This window comes from Daucus carota, chromosome 2 (assembly GCF_001625215.2).
Source record: "Daucus carota subsp. sativus chromosome 2, DH1 v3.0, whole genome shotgun sequence".
In the NCBI taxonomy this organism is placed as follows: domain Eukaryota; kingdom Viridiplantae; phylum Streptophyta; class Magnoliopsida; order Apiales; family Apiaceae; genus Daucus; species Daucus carota.
Genome location: NC_030382.2, coordinates 37,250,680 through 37,270,914, shown reverse-complemented (window position 1 = coordinate 37,270,914; position 20,235 = coordinate 37,250,680). Strand labels below are relative to the sequence as shown.

Here is a 20,235-nt window from a genome sequence, read left to right as displayed (position 1 = left end):
ATGGGATATTAAAATTCATATCTAGATTTCACATATGAGCATTTTTTACTCTCCTTATTCAAATTAGGATGATCATTTTTTAATTTCATATGGTGTATTTTTCCATCCATCCCAATTTCGATGATCCATGTGGTGATTCACATACATCAAAGGTGTATTTTTCTCATCTCAGTGCATATCTATTACATTGACTTTCTATTGTGGTTAATACTCCCTCTTTCCAAATTTTTTATTTTGTTTCACTTTTTTTCGTCACATTAACCACATTTTGACCGAACACTGCATACAAAATACAAATCAATCATGCAATAAAATTTGTACCATTATTACCTACTTCGAAATGTTTTTTTGAAATTTTGCAAACTACTTCCTCCATTCCAAAATTAGATGACACTTTTTGAGAAAAAATTCCTCTCAAAATAATTGAGTTTCTCGCTTTTCAATGCACATTCATCAACAATCTTCCATTATTACCATTTCTTATTTATCATTTCCAATGTACTATTTAGCTACACTTTTTATTTTTTACTATCCGTTCAAAGCACTTAAAAATGTGTGTTAAAAGTCAAAGCGTCAAATAATAAAATACAGAGGGGACAATATTATTAAAAGTCAACACGATAAATATAGGCAGAGACAGAAAAAGAATAATCATTTAATACTCTTTAATACGTGTGAAATGAGAAAAAAACACCATCTTAATTGAACTGGACAGAAAAAAGGCATAATTCGAAAAGTTCGTCAATAAAAATCTTTCGGACCAACTAATTTGAAATAATTTCTTTTAGAAAGATATTGGGATGAAGAAAATATTATTTTAAACTCAACATTCTAATCTCTCTCATTAAGATATTCTGAAACCATCAAAAATTTCTAGATTATCCAAAAAAGAAAAACAATCAAGATTAAACACACAATGTCCATCCCGAATAATAAACAATCAAAATGACTCCTACTTCCTTAATGGAAAGAAGAAGGAAAATCTGAAGAAATGATGGCAAAGAAATCCAAAATGACACGGCTTACATAAAAATCACAAGACGAAGGGATACACACAAAGAGTCCTCAAAAGTAACGCCCGAGTAAATACTTCATCACCCGAAGATCCACGTGTCAGACATGCGGACTCCAACAGTCACCACAACATAAAAAACATTTCAAGTCCGTCCCACAAGAATCCAAAAAGCTTCCCACTTTCACCACCACCAACATAAAATTCAACCTGCACACTCTCTGTCATTACATACAACTACAACAGTATCTCTGTCTCCCCCCTCCACTACTCTCTCTCTCTCCCTATGTGTTTTTAGTGTGTGATTTCTCCACCTCTTCACATTCCACTGTTTGATACACACCCCTTTGTTCTCTTTTCTCAGCTGTGTCAAATGTCAGGACCAGGTATATATCTTTGTTATTGTTTTGGGTTTTGTAATTGTGGGTTTCTCGTTTTTGTTGTGTTTTTTTGGACTATTCAGCTCTAATCTTGGATTTTATGGTGTGTTTTATTCTTGTTACTACTTCCTGATTTTGTGTTTATATGTTGAATATTTATGTATATGCGTGAATGTGCATGTTTGTTTATTGTTGGTGGTTGTTGGATTAGTAGTACATGCAAAGAGATTCACTGTTTGATTGAATTTGGTTCAACTAGAAACGCTAATTAGGGGATTTTATGTTGAGATTAGTGAGTCAGAGAGAGGTTTCTCTCCAATTAAAGCAAAAATTTCGGCTCATTTTATATATTTATAATTAGATGCTATGTTGTCCGGACTCTTCGTTGTCTCCGGTACCCGTGTTAAACATGGTATGGACACTCGACTCTCGGACATTGGACATGGGCATAACACTCCAACACTTATTTTAAGCCAAAAACATGTAAAATTTCCAAATTATTGTCGAGCCCGATACTACAATCCGGGTAACATAGGTCGGATGGAAGGCAAGTGAGCTGAGGCTCTATACCTTTACTAATGTTGGCTGATTTTTTTGATACTGGATGGTGTGATGATTGATTTGTTGTGGGCCATTTTACATTTTCTCCCTGTAATTGCCCTGTTTTGTAATACATGCCCGATAAATTTTGCGGTGTTATAAATAAGATTTTTACATGATTCTTGTTCATTTCCCGTGCTTAACTTATGAAAGTAAAGGCATTTTATAGATGTTTGTAATATAGTCTTAATTACATAAGTTTGTTGGTAATTTCGTCTTTTTAGCATTTAAGAAAGTGTTGGAGAACAGGCAAGAAGAATGCAGTTCCGGGACTCTGGTGACTGCTCCAAACAGAATGGGAACTTTGAAGGAGAGCTCCGAAGTAATTGTCAGAGGGCTTCATCAAGTATGTTAAAAACTAAAGAAGTACCTCTTTTTTCTTGTCATTTGTCTTGATCTTGTTGCAGTTCCTTTGTTTAAAAGAAAATAATAGTAGCTATAAACAATTGTGAACTGTGATTTGCATGTGGTTTTGGGAAAAATAAACAGACAAGTTTAAGTTTCTTTTTAACAAAGCTGAATGTATGCTAAATCTGCAAACAGTCGTCGAACAGGACAAGTAAGTGAAATAAGGGATAAGCCTAGTCGACAAGGCTCATGCTCCTTTCAATTTCTTCCCCATGACAATGTCATGTGTTTGAATCATGACTCTCCCTCCCTTGTACAAACGAAAATTATGCATGAAACAGAAGGACAAGTTATTTGGGTGTGTGTTTCCTGGTAGTTAACTGATGTCATCTATAAAAATGTAGTTATGTTCAGTATCTTTATTTTTTTCCCGTCTAAATTTGGTGTCCCCTTCCTCTTGTACAATTATACTGCTTATTGTTTCGTATGGTTATTAAAAACAAACTGGGATTTGATTATGCAGTAATTTCCTCTCCTTGTCTGTAATTTGAATTTTTAGAATGGTATTAAATAGAATTCGACATGTCTGCTGGCATAGTTCCTGTACAGATTAGCGTCCGTATAGAAGGCTCAGTTCTCTGCATATTCAAACCCAGTATTGTTTTACAAGTGTGCTAAGTTGCTTCGGTTACTTTCTCTTTTTTTGCAACTTCATAATGTTGGAAGAGGGAGGTTGTTGCCTTGATTAAGTGTTCTCTTATTTTTTTTTGTCAACAATATAAATCATTATTATTTGATCCAGCGGAAGGTGATGATGCAAAGATATTGTCTATATATGACATTTTATGTCCAGGTAAGTGGAGGTGGCTTTTACAATCTAGGCTCGGAAGATGAAGCAGTTGAACATCTACTAACCGAACTGGTACCTGAATACATTGATGCGGTTAGGAATGTCCTACAATTTGACGCATTTGGTCTGTATAATTGCTTTGGTTCTGGACCGTTACCACTACCTGACAATAGGCATCCAGAATCTGCTGCAGGTAGTAATATCATCTTTGAATGGACCTTATATTACAAATATCATCTGTACTACAAATACATTTCTATCTTCTCTTAGAGTTTGTGTAGACAGTAATTTGCTGCATAAATGAAAACATTTGACTGCTGACCGTATCCTGAATATATCAATAAATATATTATTGCTAATATCAGAGGTAATTCAAAAATAGGCGGAAAGAAAGTTTTCAATTAATTTGTGCTAGTAGCTCAACTTTTAAAGATCAATGAGACATATATTCTATTAAAATTCCTCTATATTGGCTTCTGAGCTCCTAGTATGCATGAAAATTGAAATATTTTGCATTTTATGTATTAATATTGAGGTATATTATTTGTCTTGCATGGTTGCTTCTTAGTTGTTAATTCCTGTGACACTGTTTCAGTAGTTAAACTATGAAACTTTACCCTGACTTGACCAGTTAACATTAGCTGGCAGGTATGGTTGAATACAGCCACCAACTTATTCTCCGGCTTAGTCTGTAGCACAGTGCACAGCTGCAGTAGGCAGTAGCAGTCACTATTTACATTTTTGGTGATGCAACTTGATTTTCATTTCTTGCTGTCACATCTTTGATATGCTCATACTGATCTGTTTTGTTGTGCTATTTAAGTAGGAGGTATTACAATTGAGAAGTAAAGGTTTGTACAATGGCTGCACCTATATTAGTCTTTCTCTTCTTTCAAGTGTTTATGTGGTTATACTATGCCTATATTAGTCTTATTCTTCTTTTAAGTGTTTATGTGGTTATACTGTGGCTTGTGTTTCAGATAAACCGAATATCAGTAATATGCTGCATGAGAAGGCGACACAAAAAGTATGTTCCTTTTGGTTTTTTACTTTCTGCTGGTTATCTTTCAACTGATATTATTGTCTATTGGTAGTTGGTACCATGCAGCCATGCTTCTCGAAATATTCACATTTAATGATATTACTCTGTAATCATATCCTTTTTATCTGGAATTGTGTTTTATGGATATAATTGACATACTGAAGCAAAAGACTACACAGCTTTCTATTGTGAAGTCAGAAGGCAACAGTGAAGGTCACCACACCATGTCTTCTACAACAAATGATCTTCCTGATACATATGAAGACTACCTCTTGGGTAATTCGGCACAACATTTTTTATGCTTCTTATAATTACTTTGAATCTTAGCTCTTACACCAAAATTTTCACATCATTCAATGATTGTCTTTCAGATGCTGAATACCTGGAGTGTGGTACTGACATGAACCCTGTCCCGAGCAGAGGACATTCCACAGAAAACTTACATTTAGATCAGCAGTGTAAAGATTCAAGTCTAAGCCACTGTAATGTCATGTATGAGGGATGGTGTACATCAAGCAAGTTAGTGTCCGAAGCTAATGAAAACTCATTTTCGCCTAACAAGATGACAGTTGATGAAAGGATATCAGTTTCATCAGAAGAGGATATGATTTTGACAAGTGCATCCAATCCTCTAACTGGAGTGTTTAATTTCAGAACTAAGCCAAGGAGTCGACACATGAGGAGGTACAGGCATACTAATTCTAACTATTTGAAAACATTTTCTGTGGAGGATACCTGTTTTTCGTCTAGTGTACCTGACATGAAAGAGAAGGTGATTGTGAATGTCGTCAGAGGGAAATATAAGCCAGCGCAGCAGAGATACACTAGTCGATCAATAGCTAAGAGTTCAAGATTTTCGAGTAGAACATGTGAATATTCTGCAGTTTCAAAGGATATGATTCGGCCTAAAAAATCTGTTAGACAATGTCCTCGAGAAGGATTAAGGCCAAGAGTGTTAATACATGGTTCAGGGAAGAAAAATTCTGAAGCTGCTTCGACTGGGGTGCTATCTGGTGTACCGCTTGAGCAAAGGTCGATGGAAAAGGTGCTAATATTAAAACCCGTGCAAGGACAGATATGTGTGTGTGTGTAGCATGTTTCTTAACAAATTATATTGTGGTGTGATTTATTACATTATGTAGCATATGTTCTTAATTTGCCTATCTTACTCTGATTCTCTATACCTGTACATATTTGAAAAAATAAATACATGAATTTAAGTAGGCGATCCTAATAAAATAACCAGTAGTCATTTTATTACCATCAGGGCTAGAGCAGCGTGCTTACATCATGGATTGGTGTGTTTTTGTGGATGTTAAATATAGTCCTAGATCTGGTGTTAAGACTTTTCTTTGTGGGGGGTGGGGAATAGGGATGAGGGGTGACATTTTATGTTGGCAAAATGAATCTATGTTAGATTATCTTGGTGATAACTGTTCACCTCTCTTCAGGGAAATGAGTTTGAAGATTCTGCAGATAGCGTATCGGCGGGCTCAGATGTGGACTTCAATATAGGACTGTGTTCTGTAGAATCTCAGGAGACCAGTTCTGAGGGAAGCTTTCTTTCAGCAGCTAAGACTCACAAGAGTAATAATAGTAAGAGACAGCGCCATATACCATGGTCTCATGAAGAGGTGCTACAGCTGGTTAATGGCGTTTCTAAACATGGAGTTGGAAAATGGACTGATATAAAGAAGGTGTCTTTTCCATTATCTCCACACCGCTCAGCGGTTGATCTCAAGGTATTTCACATTCTAGTTTTTCATTGTTCCGCCATCTTAGTTCAGGGTCTGAAAAATGTTCTTGTTTTGCTTTATTCAGGACAAATGGCGAAATCTTGTGAGAGCTAGCTGCAGATTTTCTGAGAGGAAGAAAAGGGTAGGTTTTTGTTTTGTAAGAGTGTGCATTCTTACTCGGGTATTGGTAATTTATATAATTATTGAAAGAGTCAATTCCAAACTGTTAGTAGTGTTTTTTAAACGACATCCCAGACTTTTGAACTATTATGTCATCCCAATGCCATTGATCTTACTAAACTATCATATCATTACTGTAATTTTGGTAAATATCGAAACCTTTGTTCCAAATCTGATGTCATGACTGCATAGTTATCTCATCTGCCTTGCTAAAAAAAATTTGTGCCGTGATACATGCACACTCTTCCCTCTTTGATCCTTCCTGTAATCTCTGATTTTGTTTTTAACTATCCGTTCCATTTCTTCCGCATTCCATTCCTCTAATCAAATGGAGGGCTGAAGTGTATTAAATTACAAGGCATGCATTGATGAATTGATAAATTATTTAGTTTTTTGAAATATGTACCAACTCTGGATTCAAATATCCCCAAACCCTTGTTTGACAATCTACATTTTTTTGTCTCGAATATATAAGGAAATTCTTTCTATCTTGCAGGTTGGAAAAGGAAAATATTGGGAGACGCAATATCTACCAGACGACATTCTGCATCGAGTTAAGGAGCTGTCATGTATATATCCATACCCCAGGGAGCGCAATTTCAAGGTTTCTCAGAATGTAGGTTTCTCAGCTAACGTTTCTGTCCAGAACTGTGACAAATTTATGCCATTTTCCATGACTCTTAAAGTATAGATAGTATATAGAGGAAGATGGCAGTTGTTCAGATATTAGGCAATATGTTAATAGATACATGTGGTCCAAGTGGTATCTGCAAGTAGAGTTTAACTCTAACCATAAATTCTCTTTTGCATAGTTGTCTATCTTAGGCTAATATTGCTGACAAGGCGGCATGAGACAACTGTACTCCAGTATTGGTATCGGAGTTGTTTTTGTACAGATCTATGATATCAATCTATTGTCGCCACTTCATACCAGTGCGTGTTAGTTTCATCAACATTCCTGCAAGGTGTTCCGGTCGTTACTGTTATTTTATATGGAATTCACTGTTATGTCTTTTCTGATGGAGGTTTTTGTTATATGGTGTGGCGAGGTATGGATGTGTAGGTATGGATGTGTAGGTACTGAAGTTTACTTTTCCCAAGTTTGGCTGTTGATTTTATGATAATGTATATTTTCTTTTTAGTATATACCTGTGATGCAATAAATTGATAATGCAATGTTACTAGTCTAGCTTGTAGCTTATACCTATGTTCTTGTCGGATAAAATTCCTTGTTTTTCTTGTAAGAGGAGGATTTAGGGTTTTAGTTGCTTGTTCGATTGCAAGGATGCGCTGATCTTGGTCATCTCAACGCCTCTCGCTTCTACTTTATGTAAGTATATTGATTTGATGAGATGATTAGAGAGAGAGTTATTTTTCGTAAATTGATAAGGACATATAAAATTGAAACTATGAAAAATAAATGGAATGGATTCTTGGAAAACCATTCAATATATATAGCTATGTACTGCCTTTACTTTTTGTTTTTGTTTTCGAGTAGTATTGCATATCATAAATTTTGTCTTTTTTCTAGAGGAAGTGACATAAACTACTGATTTTAATTGGATAATCAATATACTTATATAAAGGAGAAGCGAGGGGCGTGTAGGTGGCGCCTCTCACATCGCTCCGTTTTATTTTTCTAATTTTCTGGAATTTGTAGATGAAAAATCAATATACTTATATAAAGGAGAAGCGAGGGGCGTGTAGGTGGCGCCTCTCACATCGCTCCGTTTTATTTTTCTAATTTTCTGGAATTTGTAGATGAAAAATATCAAAAATCAGAACTACCTTTTTTAGTTTCGGGTATATTATAAGCAAGTTTCAGAATCTGATTTTGTTTCAGATTATTTATGGAATATAGTAGCTTGAAAGTTTTACTCTGATTTTGTTTCAGTATCTTTTTTAGTTTCGGGTATATTAGAAGCAAGTTTCAGAATCTGATTTTGTTTCAGATTATTTATGGAATATAGTAGCTTGAAAGTTTTAATCTGATTTTGTTTCAAATTATTCAATTATGGAAAAGACAGATTATTTATGGAATATAGTAGCTTGAAAATTTTAATCTGATTTTGTTCATATTATTTAATTATGGGAAAGAGTAGCAAACAAGTCTCTCTCCACCTATAAATACCCGTATAGATCGTAGGATTTTGGATCATCTAAACACAACCTCCTCTCTCAATACCACAAACCTACCTGATAGTTCTCTTACTCGATTTTTAAAAGTGAAGCGAGGGGCGTGTAGGTGGCGCCTCTCACATCGCTCCGTTTTATTTTTTAATTTTCTGAAATTTTTGGATGAAAATTATCAAAAATTAGAAATACCTTTCTCTTGCTCGATTTCTAATTCAGAGGTGTCGTTCTTCTGCAACGATAAGTGAAGGCTGTTAGCCTGTTACAGTAAAGGTTGTTGCAAGCAAATGTAGTTATAGACCGTTATATTGGAGTCGACAAATCCAAACATAGTAAAAGAATATACTCTTGACATGATATTCATGGTTGATGTCAATAAATTAACTATTAATGATGTATGTTTGTTGGTTATTCTTTTATAATATTTGTTTTGTTTATCGGACATGTTTGTTGTTGTTATTTTTATATTATTTACTTTGTATATATGAAAAAATTATTTATACATTATCTGTTTGCTCCGTTCAAGCAACTTTTAAGAGGGTAGTTATATTTAAGTTAAATGTTTTTGTGCACAATCAATCTAAAAAAATTGGAGGAAAGTGACAATGTAAGAACATGATTACTTTTCCAAAAAAAAAAACAAATAAAATTAAGATTCGTCATGCTTTACATTGATAATTACGTGTATAAATTTATTTTCATTTTTTCACCATGAATTATAGTCCAATTTTACAATTTTATATATTAGTATTTGTATCACATCAAGATTTTTATAATATAAATTTATTTTATCCTACAAATATTAACTTGAAACATTAATATACTTTTTATAGACAGACACAAAATTATTTTATTCTACAAATATTAATATTGGATCATTAATATAATTTTTATAGGCCGCCGCAACTCGCGGATTCTCAACTAGTTTATATATATAAAGGATTCTATCATTATTGATATGAGAGCAATCAATCAAATATAATCAACTAAAATTTATATATTTTTGAATACCTATTTTTTTCGTAATCTAGTTTTTAAAGTTTCGAACCCCTTTACCACCGGAGACTTTATCACCGCTATATACTTCGTCATATCGGCCATCATAACTAGTTTGAACTTATTCTGTCAATTCCCCACTTACCGTCCTAAATTCTCACAATTACAAGTAGTGGACGGAGTCGTCTTGCCGAAAATCATACGTTAAAGAGTTGAAAATTAATGTTGCTGATCCAAAAAAGAGCTGAAAAGGGTGACTTACAAGTCGCATACGAACAAAAAATTAGTGTAGGAAATACATGTCAGGATAGTCTATATAAACAAGATTGCCTGGACAAAACTGAACACACTTAACAAATATGACAGCTCTCACTTTTGTTTACTTCGCTTTAATCTTCACAATTTCTCCACTTGTCGGAAACGCAATTTCTGGCTGCAATGGTCCATGCAATGACCTAAACGACTGCTCCGGCCAGCTCATCTGCATCAACGGCAAATGCAACGATGATCCCGACGTCGGAACTCATATATGTAAATCAGGAACATCTCCACAGCCACCGCAGCCATCAGGCCCATGCAAACCCGCGGGCACACTCACTTGCGGGAAGAAAAAACGCACCACCTACACCACCTATAGCTGCTCCCCGCCAATCACCGCCTCCACGCCAGCTGTTCTGACGCTGAATGACTTCAGAAAAGGCGGTGACGGGGGAGCAGAGTCTAGCTGCGACAATAAGTTCCATGAAAATTGGGAACTTATTGTCGCATTATCGACCGGATGGTTCGATAATAGTTCGAGATGTTTCAAGAAAATCAGGATTAGGGCGAGTAATGGGAGGAGCGTGGAGGCGAAGGTGGTGGATGAGTGTGATTCTATGCATGGTTGCGACAAAGAGCATTCGTATCAACGACCGTGTGACAATAACATTGTGGATGGTTCGTCTGCGGTGTGGAATGCGTTAGGGCTCAACAAGGACTTGGGCAGGGTCAATATTAATTGGTCCATGGTTTAAAGTATTAATAATTGTACTATGTTTCGGAACTTTAATTGTGTTTCTTTTGCTAATTATGTGGACTTCGGATGTAAGCACTTCGAAGTCAAAGTCGTTGTTATCTTTTTCGAATAAAGTGTTTTAATGTTTTTACTAAATAGAACTAGACGTCTATTGTGCAATGTTGGAGAAGACTTGGAGTGAAGTCTTTCAAAGCATAAATTCTAGTACATGTATGCAGAGACGCGGCGGCGGCGGCGGCGGGCTGGAGGGTGCCCGGGCCCCTCCTAGATTTTTGATTTTTTTTTATTTATATAGTTTTAGAAAAATATTTTATTTACAAAATTAGGTAAAAAAATCAGTGATATGTGTTAAGTTTTGATGGTAAGAAATGTTTATATGTATAAATGGCAACAATTAAAATGATCACTTTAATTATCATATCATTTTTGCAAATGTAGCATTACATATAATACTATATTATTTATATGTATTTAATTTATAAAATAAAATTATATCATTCGTTATAAATTTTAGTAATATAGACTCTCATGCTAGACAATATCTTTTTACTTTCTTTGTCGCGTCTATGAGTCTCCCTGTTTGCAGCTCGTTCTTTCAAATCTCTGTCCTAGACGGCTTGATAGTTAAACAATTAAAGTTTCTTAATAAAATGATTAAACTTTTTCACAAAAATCTAAAATAAATGGACTTTTATCACTAATACAGTAATACTAATATATGATATTTTTTAAATTTAAATGCATTTACATTCCGGTCCCCCTAAAAATTCTTCCCGACTCCGTCACTGCATGTATGCATTTCCTTTTACAGTAGATTAGAATCGGCGAGTAGACTGTCATTTTAGATCATCCAACGGTTTGTTATAGTGAAATATGGATAAAGATGAATAATATTCAGTTCCATTGTCAGATTTAATAAATTACAGAGTGATAGTTGTATTTAATTTATAGAAAATTTTAAAATGATTAAATTTTCAAATTCCTAATTTAATTGCCAGATTTTGTTTTGTTTTATTTTTAAAACGACCCCCGATTAATCTGTGAAAATCAGCTGCTATTTAAAAAATTAAATAAAATTTGATCATCCTTTTAAAAAAAAATACTCACTCCGTCCCCCTCAATTGTTTACATCAGGACAAGCACTTGGCACGCATTCTAATGTTTTCATAAAATATGGTTTGATAAATTATTTTGAACTTTTTTACTTTCCGAATAAAAGTCTATTATCTAAATTTTTATAGAAAATAAAAAATTTCAAAGAAAATTATGCAACTATATTACGTCTTAAAATTCTTGTCAAGCAATGAAAAAAAATATAAAGAGATAAGACGGATAGAGGGATACATACAATATTTTGAAAGAACATAAAATTTAAAACTGTTCATCAATCTGTTAATTTAAAATTTTGATCATATTTCATCTAGAACACTTTCTATTGTCACCATCAAGTAGGGCTGCTGGGTTGTCCAACCCGTTAAAACCAACCCAACCCCTGAACTGGGCCGACTAACCCGACTCATTCCAAACCGTGGGTTAATTGAGTTGATTTTTGGTTGAGCCATTTATAATAGGTTGTCTTGAAATATAATTTTTAAGAACCTTAAACCAATCCAACCCGGTCAAAATACATCTGTAACACTCTGATAGAATATTTTTGATTGTTCAAAGAACTATATTTCTTTATTTGATAATAGAATATGCAGTGAGTGTAGTGCAATGTGCAAAAATAATTAAAAATAAAGTTTTGTAGTGCAGATCAACGACTCACATTGCTAGTTCTTATGATTATATATATAGATACATGGCGGAAACATTATTTTTAATAGTTATTACTGTATTAAGATTCAGCTGTCCACCTTAGTACGTAGAGAATATCTGCACCTCTAAAAGCACCAAATATCTTGTATTTGTGCAGTGTCCTATGTTATTGCTAATTGTACACAACAAAATGATGCAAAACATATTTTAGATTATGCTTATCTTGCAAATTTTTCAACCCGATCAACCCTATTCTAACCAACCCAACCCGTCATACAATTAGTAGGGTTGGGTTCCTAATTCTTATTATGATTAATGGGTCAAATTTGTAACCCGTACTAAACGGGTTGGGTCGCTTGAATGGCCGAAACCGGCCCAACCCAGCTCATGTGCACCCCTACCATCAAGTATGACGTAAAGTAACGCCGATTTTGAGATGACTAGCGAATTTTACCACCTTGATGTCTTCCCTGCATTCTACAAAAGCGTACACGCGATGCGCGTGCTTTCAAGTTCTAACCAGTAACCACTCCCCCCTGTCTATCAACCCTGAAAGTCTGGAAAGGTCCGAAGAGGATGAATGCGGAGGGAAAATTAGACACGCCTGAGTCACCTGCAGGGGCGGATCCAGGAATTTTTTCCTCCCGGGGCTGGAGTAAAAAAAAAATTTGCAAGCTAAAATATATGAAAATTAGTTTAAAAAATAGATTTTCATCATTTTTCAACAAAAAAGGACTGAAAATTAGTCATAATATTTTAATAGATTTTGCTGTTAAACCATTTATCCAAAGTAATTTTACAATAGAACCAAATTCAAAAATCAAAATTTTTACTCAAATTCAAAATGTTAAATTATTTTTCCATTTAAAACACTATAATTATAATACCCGTTTATATAGCACATAAATTAAATACACAAAGCACATTTTAAAATTTTAAATAGCTAAAAAAGATAAAAACATATGTAATTTTGTTCTACACCACCCCGTTGTATTGTTAACATTATTTTTTGGCATGTTTTTTAAGACATCTTTAAAATATAGTTCCACGATATTTTTAATTTTTTTAAAATTAAATTTTGATGTTTAAATTTTTATTAAAAAATAAATTAAAAAAATATTATAAAATTATACTGAATATCAAAAATAGTATAAAGTATTACACAAGTCCGTACGATAGTAGTTTAGATTTTAGAAGAGGTATGTATTTTCTAACCTATTTTTTTTTTTCCAATGAAAGCAAGACAAGCAAGTCAGAGCAGTATCGTTTCTTTTAATTTTGTATACAATCGTGTTAAAAAGCAAAAGCAATTTAAGGGCTGAACAACAAAACTCTTCTTTTTCTTCCACTGGGCTAGACTTTAACACATATATATATTAATGGACCGGTGAAAAATTCCACCCGGGCTGGGGCCAACCCCAGCCCCTCTTATGGTCCGCCCTTGGTCACCTGTAGGCTGTAGAATGCGGTATTATACTCCGATCAATATAATTTCAGTGCACGAAATAGAAATAGTAAAATACCGTGCATTTGGAATAATAAAATTTTGTGAAATGGGGCCGTGGAATAATACTTGCATGTTGCATCAAGTCAGCCTGACCATGAACTTCTAGTGGGGTCGGGGGTCACTGAATTCGGAAGACATTGTGTGAGATTTTTCTTGACAAATAGGTAAAATAATTTCCTCATATATATATATATATATATATATATATATATATATATATATGAGGTAATTGCATATCGCACCCCCTAAGTATCGTTCAAAAACGATAGAGCACCTATACTTTAACAAACTCAACTCGCACCCCTTATCTTTATTTCTCAAAACCGAGATGCACCCCCTGCCGTTAACTTCCGTTAACTCAGTGCACTCCGTTAAGTTACTATATATATAATTGCAATTCGGACCCCCTAACTTACGTTCAAAAACGATATTGTACCCATATTTTTTTAATAGTTGGTCAAAAATTAGTCAATCTGACTTCTCAAAAAGCAAAAGGGACATGTAAATTGAGACGGAAGAGTATTTTAACGGAAGGTAACGGAATTCAATGGAGGGGGTGCGTATCGTTCTTGAAATGTAAAGATAGGTGGTGCGATTTGGGTTTCCAAAAGTCCGGGTATAATATCGTTTTTGAACGTAAGTTAGGAAGTCCGAATTGCAATTATATGTATAGCGACTTAACGGAGTGCACTGAGTTAACGGAAGTTAACGGCAGGGGGTGCATCTCGGTTTTGAGAAGTAAAGATAATGGGTGCGAGTTGAGTTTCTTAAAGTATAGGTACTCTATCTTTATTGAACGATACTTAGGAGGTGCGATATGCAATTACCTCCATATATAAGTCTTGAAGTTTCACCTACTTTTGTGACAAAAACTTGATTGGGTAAACGAAGATGGCCGCTTATAAAAAGTTACAGTTGACTTATGTTGAGGCTTCGATTTGAATAAAATTCTGCGACTCGAATTCACTTTTCATCTCACGTCTGAATAGATAATTTAAATTGGAAAACAACATAAGTTAATTATAAGTTTTCATTGTGTTGTATCAATACGTTTCAAACGAACTCGTCTTGAATTTACACCAAGGTGGTATCTTCTGCGTAAGATACTTATATTATGATTTCATGCGCGTTACACTTTCAGAGCCAACGGAACAAGCCCTCAAATATTAGGGGCACAATTTTTATGTAGGTGTATATATATGTATGTATAGTTAAAATGAAAGATAGCAAAAAAAAGTAAATTATATTTTTAAGATTAAAAAATTGTAAATGAAAAAAATTGAAAAGTGTTATACACTTCAATAACTTCTAAATCTTATCTTGAATAAGTTATATAAATTCTAAAAAATATTAATTATATCATAATCATGTTAATAAAAATAAATACTTGTATTGAAAAATAATTATATTGAAAATTGTCACAGTTAGATAACATTCTAATTTAACTACCAACTTCAATAACTTCATTAAAGTTAATTAATTTAACTACTTATACTATTTTTTTCTTTCTTGATGACCATATGCAGTAATTATATCATTAAAATAATGATTCAATCTTTAGTAACTAATTTATTTTTAATTATATTCATTTCTAATTTATACATACATACATATATATATATATATATATATATATATATCAAATATGAAACAAGTAGTTTAAATATAAAATGTAGACTATAAAAATATTATTAGTGGGGTTGCTTCAAAAAATGCTAGAAAAACAATTTCAGATAATTTTATATTATCTATGTACTTGTTTTATTTCTTCACAATTTTCAGTTAATTTTTATAATATGAAAAAAAATATTTTATGCACTTTAGTTGTAATATGATTTTCACAGTTTTGTGTCAATATTTATTATTGCATGTACTTGTATATTTTTAGACTATTAGAGCACATTTTTAACATTTTGCAAGGGGCACTTCAAATCTCAGGCACGGCCCTGTACACTTTCTATTATGTTGCCATTGCAATTTAATTTGTAAAACCATAGAGTTAATTTCAAATCTATACCCATTAATATAGAATCTAAAAATTGATGGTTAAATATTACTAATAGAGTAAACTTAAAAGTTGTGGCCAAAATTTACACCGATTTTCAAAAAATTGGCCAGAGTTCTAAACTATTAGAAAGGTGGCCAAACTTTAGCTCCACTTTTTAGAAGTGTGGCTCCCGTTAAATGTGCCTAACAGGAGTAACGAACGAACAGATGGGCAAAAATGAGTTCCAAAACTAAGAAAGGTGGCCAAATTTTGGCTCCACTTTTAAAAGTGTGGCTCCCGTTAAGTGACATTTAACGGAAGCCATACTTTTAAAAAGCGGAACCAAAGTTTAGCAACCTTTTCTGCGAATTTGAAATTCTGACCAACTTTTTGAAAATTGGTGTAAATTTTGACCACAACTCAAAAATTACTCATATTTAATCGTACATGAGAGAGATAAGATTACACTCTAAATTTCTTGTAATCGTTCTGATAAAAAACTAAAAAAATAATTCTATAAATCATAAAAAATAAATATTCATCCCATTGCTCCGTCCCATATTTTTATAAGTTTTCCGTTTCTTGTTTTGCTTGTATCAGAGAAAACTTCCAAACCTTTGATGAAAGAATTCAACTTACACCACCGGTTCTAGAGGTGCAAACGAGTCGAGCTGTTCGTGAACAAACTCGACTCGACTCGTTTAAAACTCGACTCGATTCGACTCGGTTCGATTCGTTATCGAGTTCGAACAAAAAAATTTGATTAAGAAATTCGAGTCGAGTTTTACTAGTGTTTGACTCGAACTCGACTCGTAATCGACTCGAGATCGACTCGGCACGTTAAACTCGAACTCGACTCGACTCGTTAAACAAAATATATATGATTTTTTATTTTTTAATGTGTAAAAGAATATGGATAACGAAATGTAATTTTTTACATTTTTGATATTTTCATTAAAATTAATAGATCTTAACATCCTTATGGTTAAATTGTCAATAATTTTTTTGAGAAAAAAATATAAAATCAATTCAGGACCAGACATATTTAAAGTCCTATTTATTTCACTAGTTAGATTATTAAAATTTCACATCAAATATGTTTTTTGTTTTGTGATATTTTTGTAAAATTATTAAAATAAGAATATCTCAACATTTGTGTGGTTGAATCTTCAAGACATATTTTAAGAATTTTTTTATTATTAGTTATTTCTTTAAAAAAATCAAAATTTTGCGAACGGCTCGACTCGACTCGAACTCGATTCGACTCGAATTGTTCGCGACCAGCTCGAACTCGACTCGGTTCTTAACAAACTCGAGTTCGAACAACAAAAAATGATCGTTTACCTTATCGATCAAGCTCGACTCATTTAGCAAGAACTCGAACTCGACTCGCAAAAACTCGACTCGACTCGGTTCATTTACAGCCCTAACCGAATAATTACGAACTTAAATTAGCACCAACTTCTGTTGAAGAATAAGTTTGGAGAAATGGCAAACATTATTACATTAGTTAATTAAATGAAATAAATAGATTTTAACAGGAAAATATTTAAATACGGAAAGACTTGAGGGTAAAACTTACATTTAAAATAGTTAAAATATCATTTATCTCAACCCACTGGGTAGCTACTTCCTCCCTGACAAACATAAATAACGACTTTAACTATAAGCGAATGAGTCAAACATCCGAGTAGGATTTATTGAATTAAGAGCATCTCCAGTAGTCTCTTAAGTCATTCCTCAAATATAATATAAAATATTCACTCTTAACAATTTAATGTATATTCATCTCCAACAACACTCTTTACATCCACTCCTAAACAATATTTTATTATTAAATGAATAGGACTACAATACTAGAGTGGAAAGAGAAAGTGGATGCTTGTATTACTTTATAATAAAATATAACTTAAGAGTGAGTGAGAGACTCTTAAAAGAGAGGAGAGAGAATAGACTCTTAAGGTTTTGAAGAGCCTTTAAGAGTCTATTGGAGCTTCCATTTTGTTAATGCTCTCTATTTTTTCATTTAAGAGCTTGTTTAAAGAGCTTATTGGAGATGCTCTAAGATACTCCTACTATAAGATGAGAAGCTTTATACTTGGTTTATATAAAGAACACTCCCTTCACACAAACCAGATACTCACATCTTAATATGGCAACTCTCGTTTTTCACCTAATCGCTATCCTCTTCACTACAACTTCTCCACTCCTCGTAAACGCAATCTCCGACTGCACCGGTCCATGCAACAACGGCGACGACTGCTCCGGCGCGCTCATCTGCGTCAACCAACAATGCACCGACGATCCCGACGTCGAAACTCCTCCTATATGTGAATTAGCCTCGTCAACCCCAGACCAAGTCGACGACACATGCGGGCCCACCGGCTCCCTCACTTGCGGCGACCAATCCTACACCACCTACACTTGCTCGCCGGCAGTGAGCGCCTCCACGGCCGCCGTTCTGACGCTGAACGACTTCAGCCAAGGCGGCGACAGGGGAGCGGAGTCGAGCTGCGACGAGAAGTTCCACGAGAGCTCAGAGCTTGTGGTGGCGTTGTCGACTGGGTGGTTCAGTGGGGGTTCGAGATGCTCGCGGGAGATAAGGATTGATACGAGCAATGGGAGGAGCGTGGTGGCGAGAGTGGTGGATGAGTGTGATTCTGTGAATGGGTGTGATAAGGAGCATGCGGGTCAGCCACCGTGTGAGAATAATGTGGTGGATGGCTCGGCGGCTGTGTGGGATGCTTTGGGGCTCGACCAGGAGCTGGGGAGGGTCGATATTAGTTGGTCCATGGCTTAGGGCTAGTTATTGAATAATTGTAAGACTCTGCTGATTGTTATTGCGAGCCTTTTCGAATAAAAGTTTCCTGGGAATTAAATGGGGTTAATTATCAAATTGGGCACTCACTTCACACCGATATATCATCCGGGGCACTCTCGAATTTTAGGTCTCATTTGAAACACCGTTTTCAGAAATTGTATCAGGCTTAAAAATAAAATGTTAAATTCGAAAACAAATCGACAGTTTAAGAAGGGTTACTCATGGGGTTTTAACACGGTAGGCTATAGAGATTATGTAGGTACAATTAATTGAATTTCTGCTTCCAAAAAATGGGTAAAATTGATGGTGGAAGATATATAGCCATTTTTTGAACGCGGAAATTCAATTAATGGTACCTATATATTCTTTATAGCCTACTGTGTTAGATTCCCATGAGTAAGACATCTCAAACTGTCGATTTGTTTTTGAATTTAACATTTTACTTTTAAGACTGATACAATTTCTGAAAACAGTGTTTCAAATGAAACCAAAAATTCGAGAGTGCTCCAGATGATATATTGATGTGAAGTGAGTGCCCAATTTGATAATTAACCCGAATTAAATGTATATCCATGTATTGCACCAAATAATTTAATTGTAGTAGTACTAAACAATTATCTGCACTAGTTTGATTAATTGGTCCCGTTTGTAAACTATATTTCAAGGCTGCGTAAACGTATATTAGCCAAATATGACTGATAAAAAAAATCAAAATAAAATGGCGATATAGATATTATAAACATTACGTATATATGTAGGGAAATGGCCAAATATAAACAAATTAAATCCAAAAAAACCGCTTCTTTAACATCATTCATCCACATCACCCACCAAAAATTTATAATTGGTCCTATTCAATTCATAACGGTCTCTCGTCAAGACTTTTGAGAAGAAGTTTAGAAATCTGCTCTAAATCCTATTCGAATCTCATCAAGACTGATTTCATCAAAATTCACTGAAATTATTTGTAATAAGAGAAATATGTCTTCCGGTCCAAAAGTGAAAAAGAAATAATTCACTAATTGATCCAAATATATTGTAAAATTCCAGGTAAAAGAAACAATGCACTAATTAATCGAAATAAAATGTAAAATTCGTTTCAAGCCTACAACTCTACAAGGTCACTAGACTCGCTACTCACTAAAAAAGAGTGAGCGCATGCATGTGGGTTTATAGTGTTCCACAATCTACACAGGCCGCTAAAGCAAAAATATGTCCAGCCCAATACAAGCTAGGAGTCTTAATTATTGAAGCCCAGTAATTTCATCTTCAAGGTTTACTACTCCCATATTTCAAACAGCATACAGTATACATTATGAGTACTAGTTATCGAGGTCCACCAGTTTAATTTGGTTTAAAGAAAGTTTATATGTTAAAATTTATTTATTTTTAATTATTATTTGGATAATTTATTAAAAGTGTAATATAATAACAGACTAATATATATAATTTTTTAATAATAATAAAATATTACAAATTAATTATAAATCAGAAGTGTAAGCTAGCAAAACGCCCATGTCATCATCCATTAGTTACCTATGAATTGTCTATATCTTTAGTGTGAATGAATTATTCAGATAAAGCGTTTGTACTGCCAATTTGATTCATTATTGATGCTCCTTCCATCCCTATCATTTATATACAAATGGTTTAGACACCGAGAACAAAAAAAATGTAAAAAATGAGTAAAGTTAAAAGGAAAAATGAATAAAGTGATGGGACCTATTTATATCTAATGATAGATATGAGATAGTTGAGGATAACAGTGGGTGTAATAGTATTTATATTATTATATAGTGAAAATAGTGGAACAAAATAGTAGGTGTAATAGTGTTTTATATTATTAAAAATTACTATTTTTGAAATGTAT

The 20,235-nt window shown here is 33.9% G+C and overlaps 3 protein-coding genes across 8 annotated transcripts; all 3 read left to right on the top strand.

The window, feature by feature from the left end:
• The first annotated feature begins 1,054 nt into the window (after positions 1-1,054).
• Positions 1,055-7,406, top strand: LOC108206849 (uncharacterized). Of its 6 annotated transcripts, XM_064087356.1 has the most exons (10): positions 1,055-1,398; positions 2,217-2,338; positions 3,143-3,383; positions 4,171-4,217; positions 4,397-4,508; positions 4,604-4,916; positions 5,025-5,277; positions 5,684-5,974; positions 6,054-6,110; positions 6,645-7,406. In XM_064087356.1, the coding sequence occupies exons 1-10, from the start codon at positions 1,386-1,388 to the stop codon at positions 6,837-6,839; spliced, it is 1,644 nt and encodes a 547-aa protein (XP_063943426.1). In that variant the 5' UTR covers positions 1,055-1,385; the 3' UTR covers positions 6,840-7,406. The 6 variants fall into 6 exon arrangements, with proteins under 6 accessions (XP_063943426.1, XP_063943422.1, XP_063943425.1 ...); XM_064087352.1 differs by having other exon boundaries at positions 1,058-1,398; positions 4,604-5,277; positions 6,645-7,396; XM_064087355.1 differs by having other exon boundaries at positions 1,059-1,398; positions 2,242-2,338; positions 4,604-5,277; positions 6,645-7,394.
• A 2,204-nt stretch (positions 7,407-9,610) lies between these two features.
• LOC108208238 (kiwellin-like) lies at positions 9,611-10,432 on the top strand. The gene has a single exon (XM_017378755.2). The coding sequence runs from the start codon at positions 9,637-9,639 to the stop codon at positions 10,288-10,290; it is 654 nt and encodes a 217-aa protein (XP_017234244.1). The 5' UTR covers positions 9,611-9,636; the 3' UTR covers positions 10,291-10,432.
• Positions 10,433-17,667: 7,235 nt separating this feature from the next.
• Positions 17,668-18,916, top strand: LOC108208430 (kiwellin-like). Its single transcript, XM_017378962.2, has one exon. The coding sequence runs from the start codon at positions 17,697-17,699 to the stop codon at positions 18,342-18,344; it is 648 nt and encodes a 215-aa protein (XP_017234451.1). The 5' UTR covers positions 17,668-17,696; the 3' UTR covers positions 18,345-18,916.
• The last annotated feature ends 1,319 nt before the right edge of the window (positions 18,917-20,235 follow it).

Coding starts and splice junctions, on each gene's coding strand:
- LOC108206849 (XM_064087352.1), top strand. Junction 4,218..4,396: donor ATGAGAAGGCGACACAAAAA/GTATGTTCCTTT, acceptor GACATACTGAAG/CAAAAGACTACACAGCTTTC. Junction 4,509..4,603: donor ATATGAAGACTACCTCTTGG/GTAATTCGGCAC, acceptor ATTGTCTTTCAG/ATGCTGAATACCTGGAGTGT.
- LOC108208238 (XM_017378755.2), top strand. CDS start 9,637: ATGACAGCTCTCACTTTTGTTTACTTCGCTTTAATCTTCACAATTTCT.
- LOC108208430 (XM_017378962.2), top strand. CDS start 17,697: ATGGCAACTCTCGTTTTTCACCTAATCGCTATCCTCTTCACTACAACT.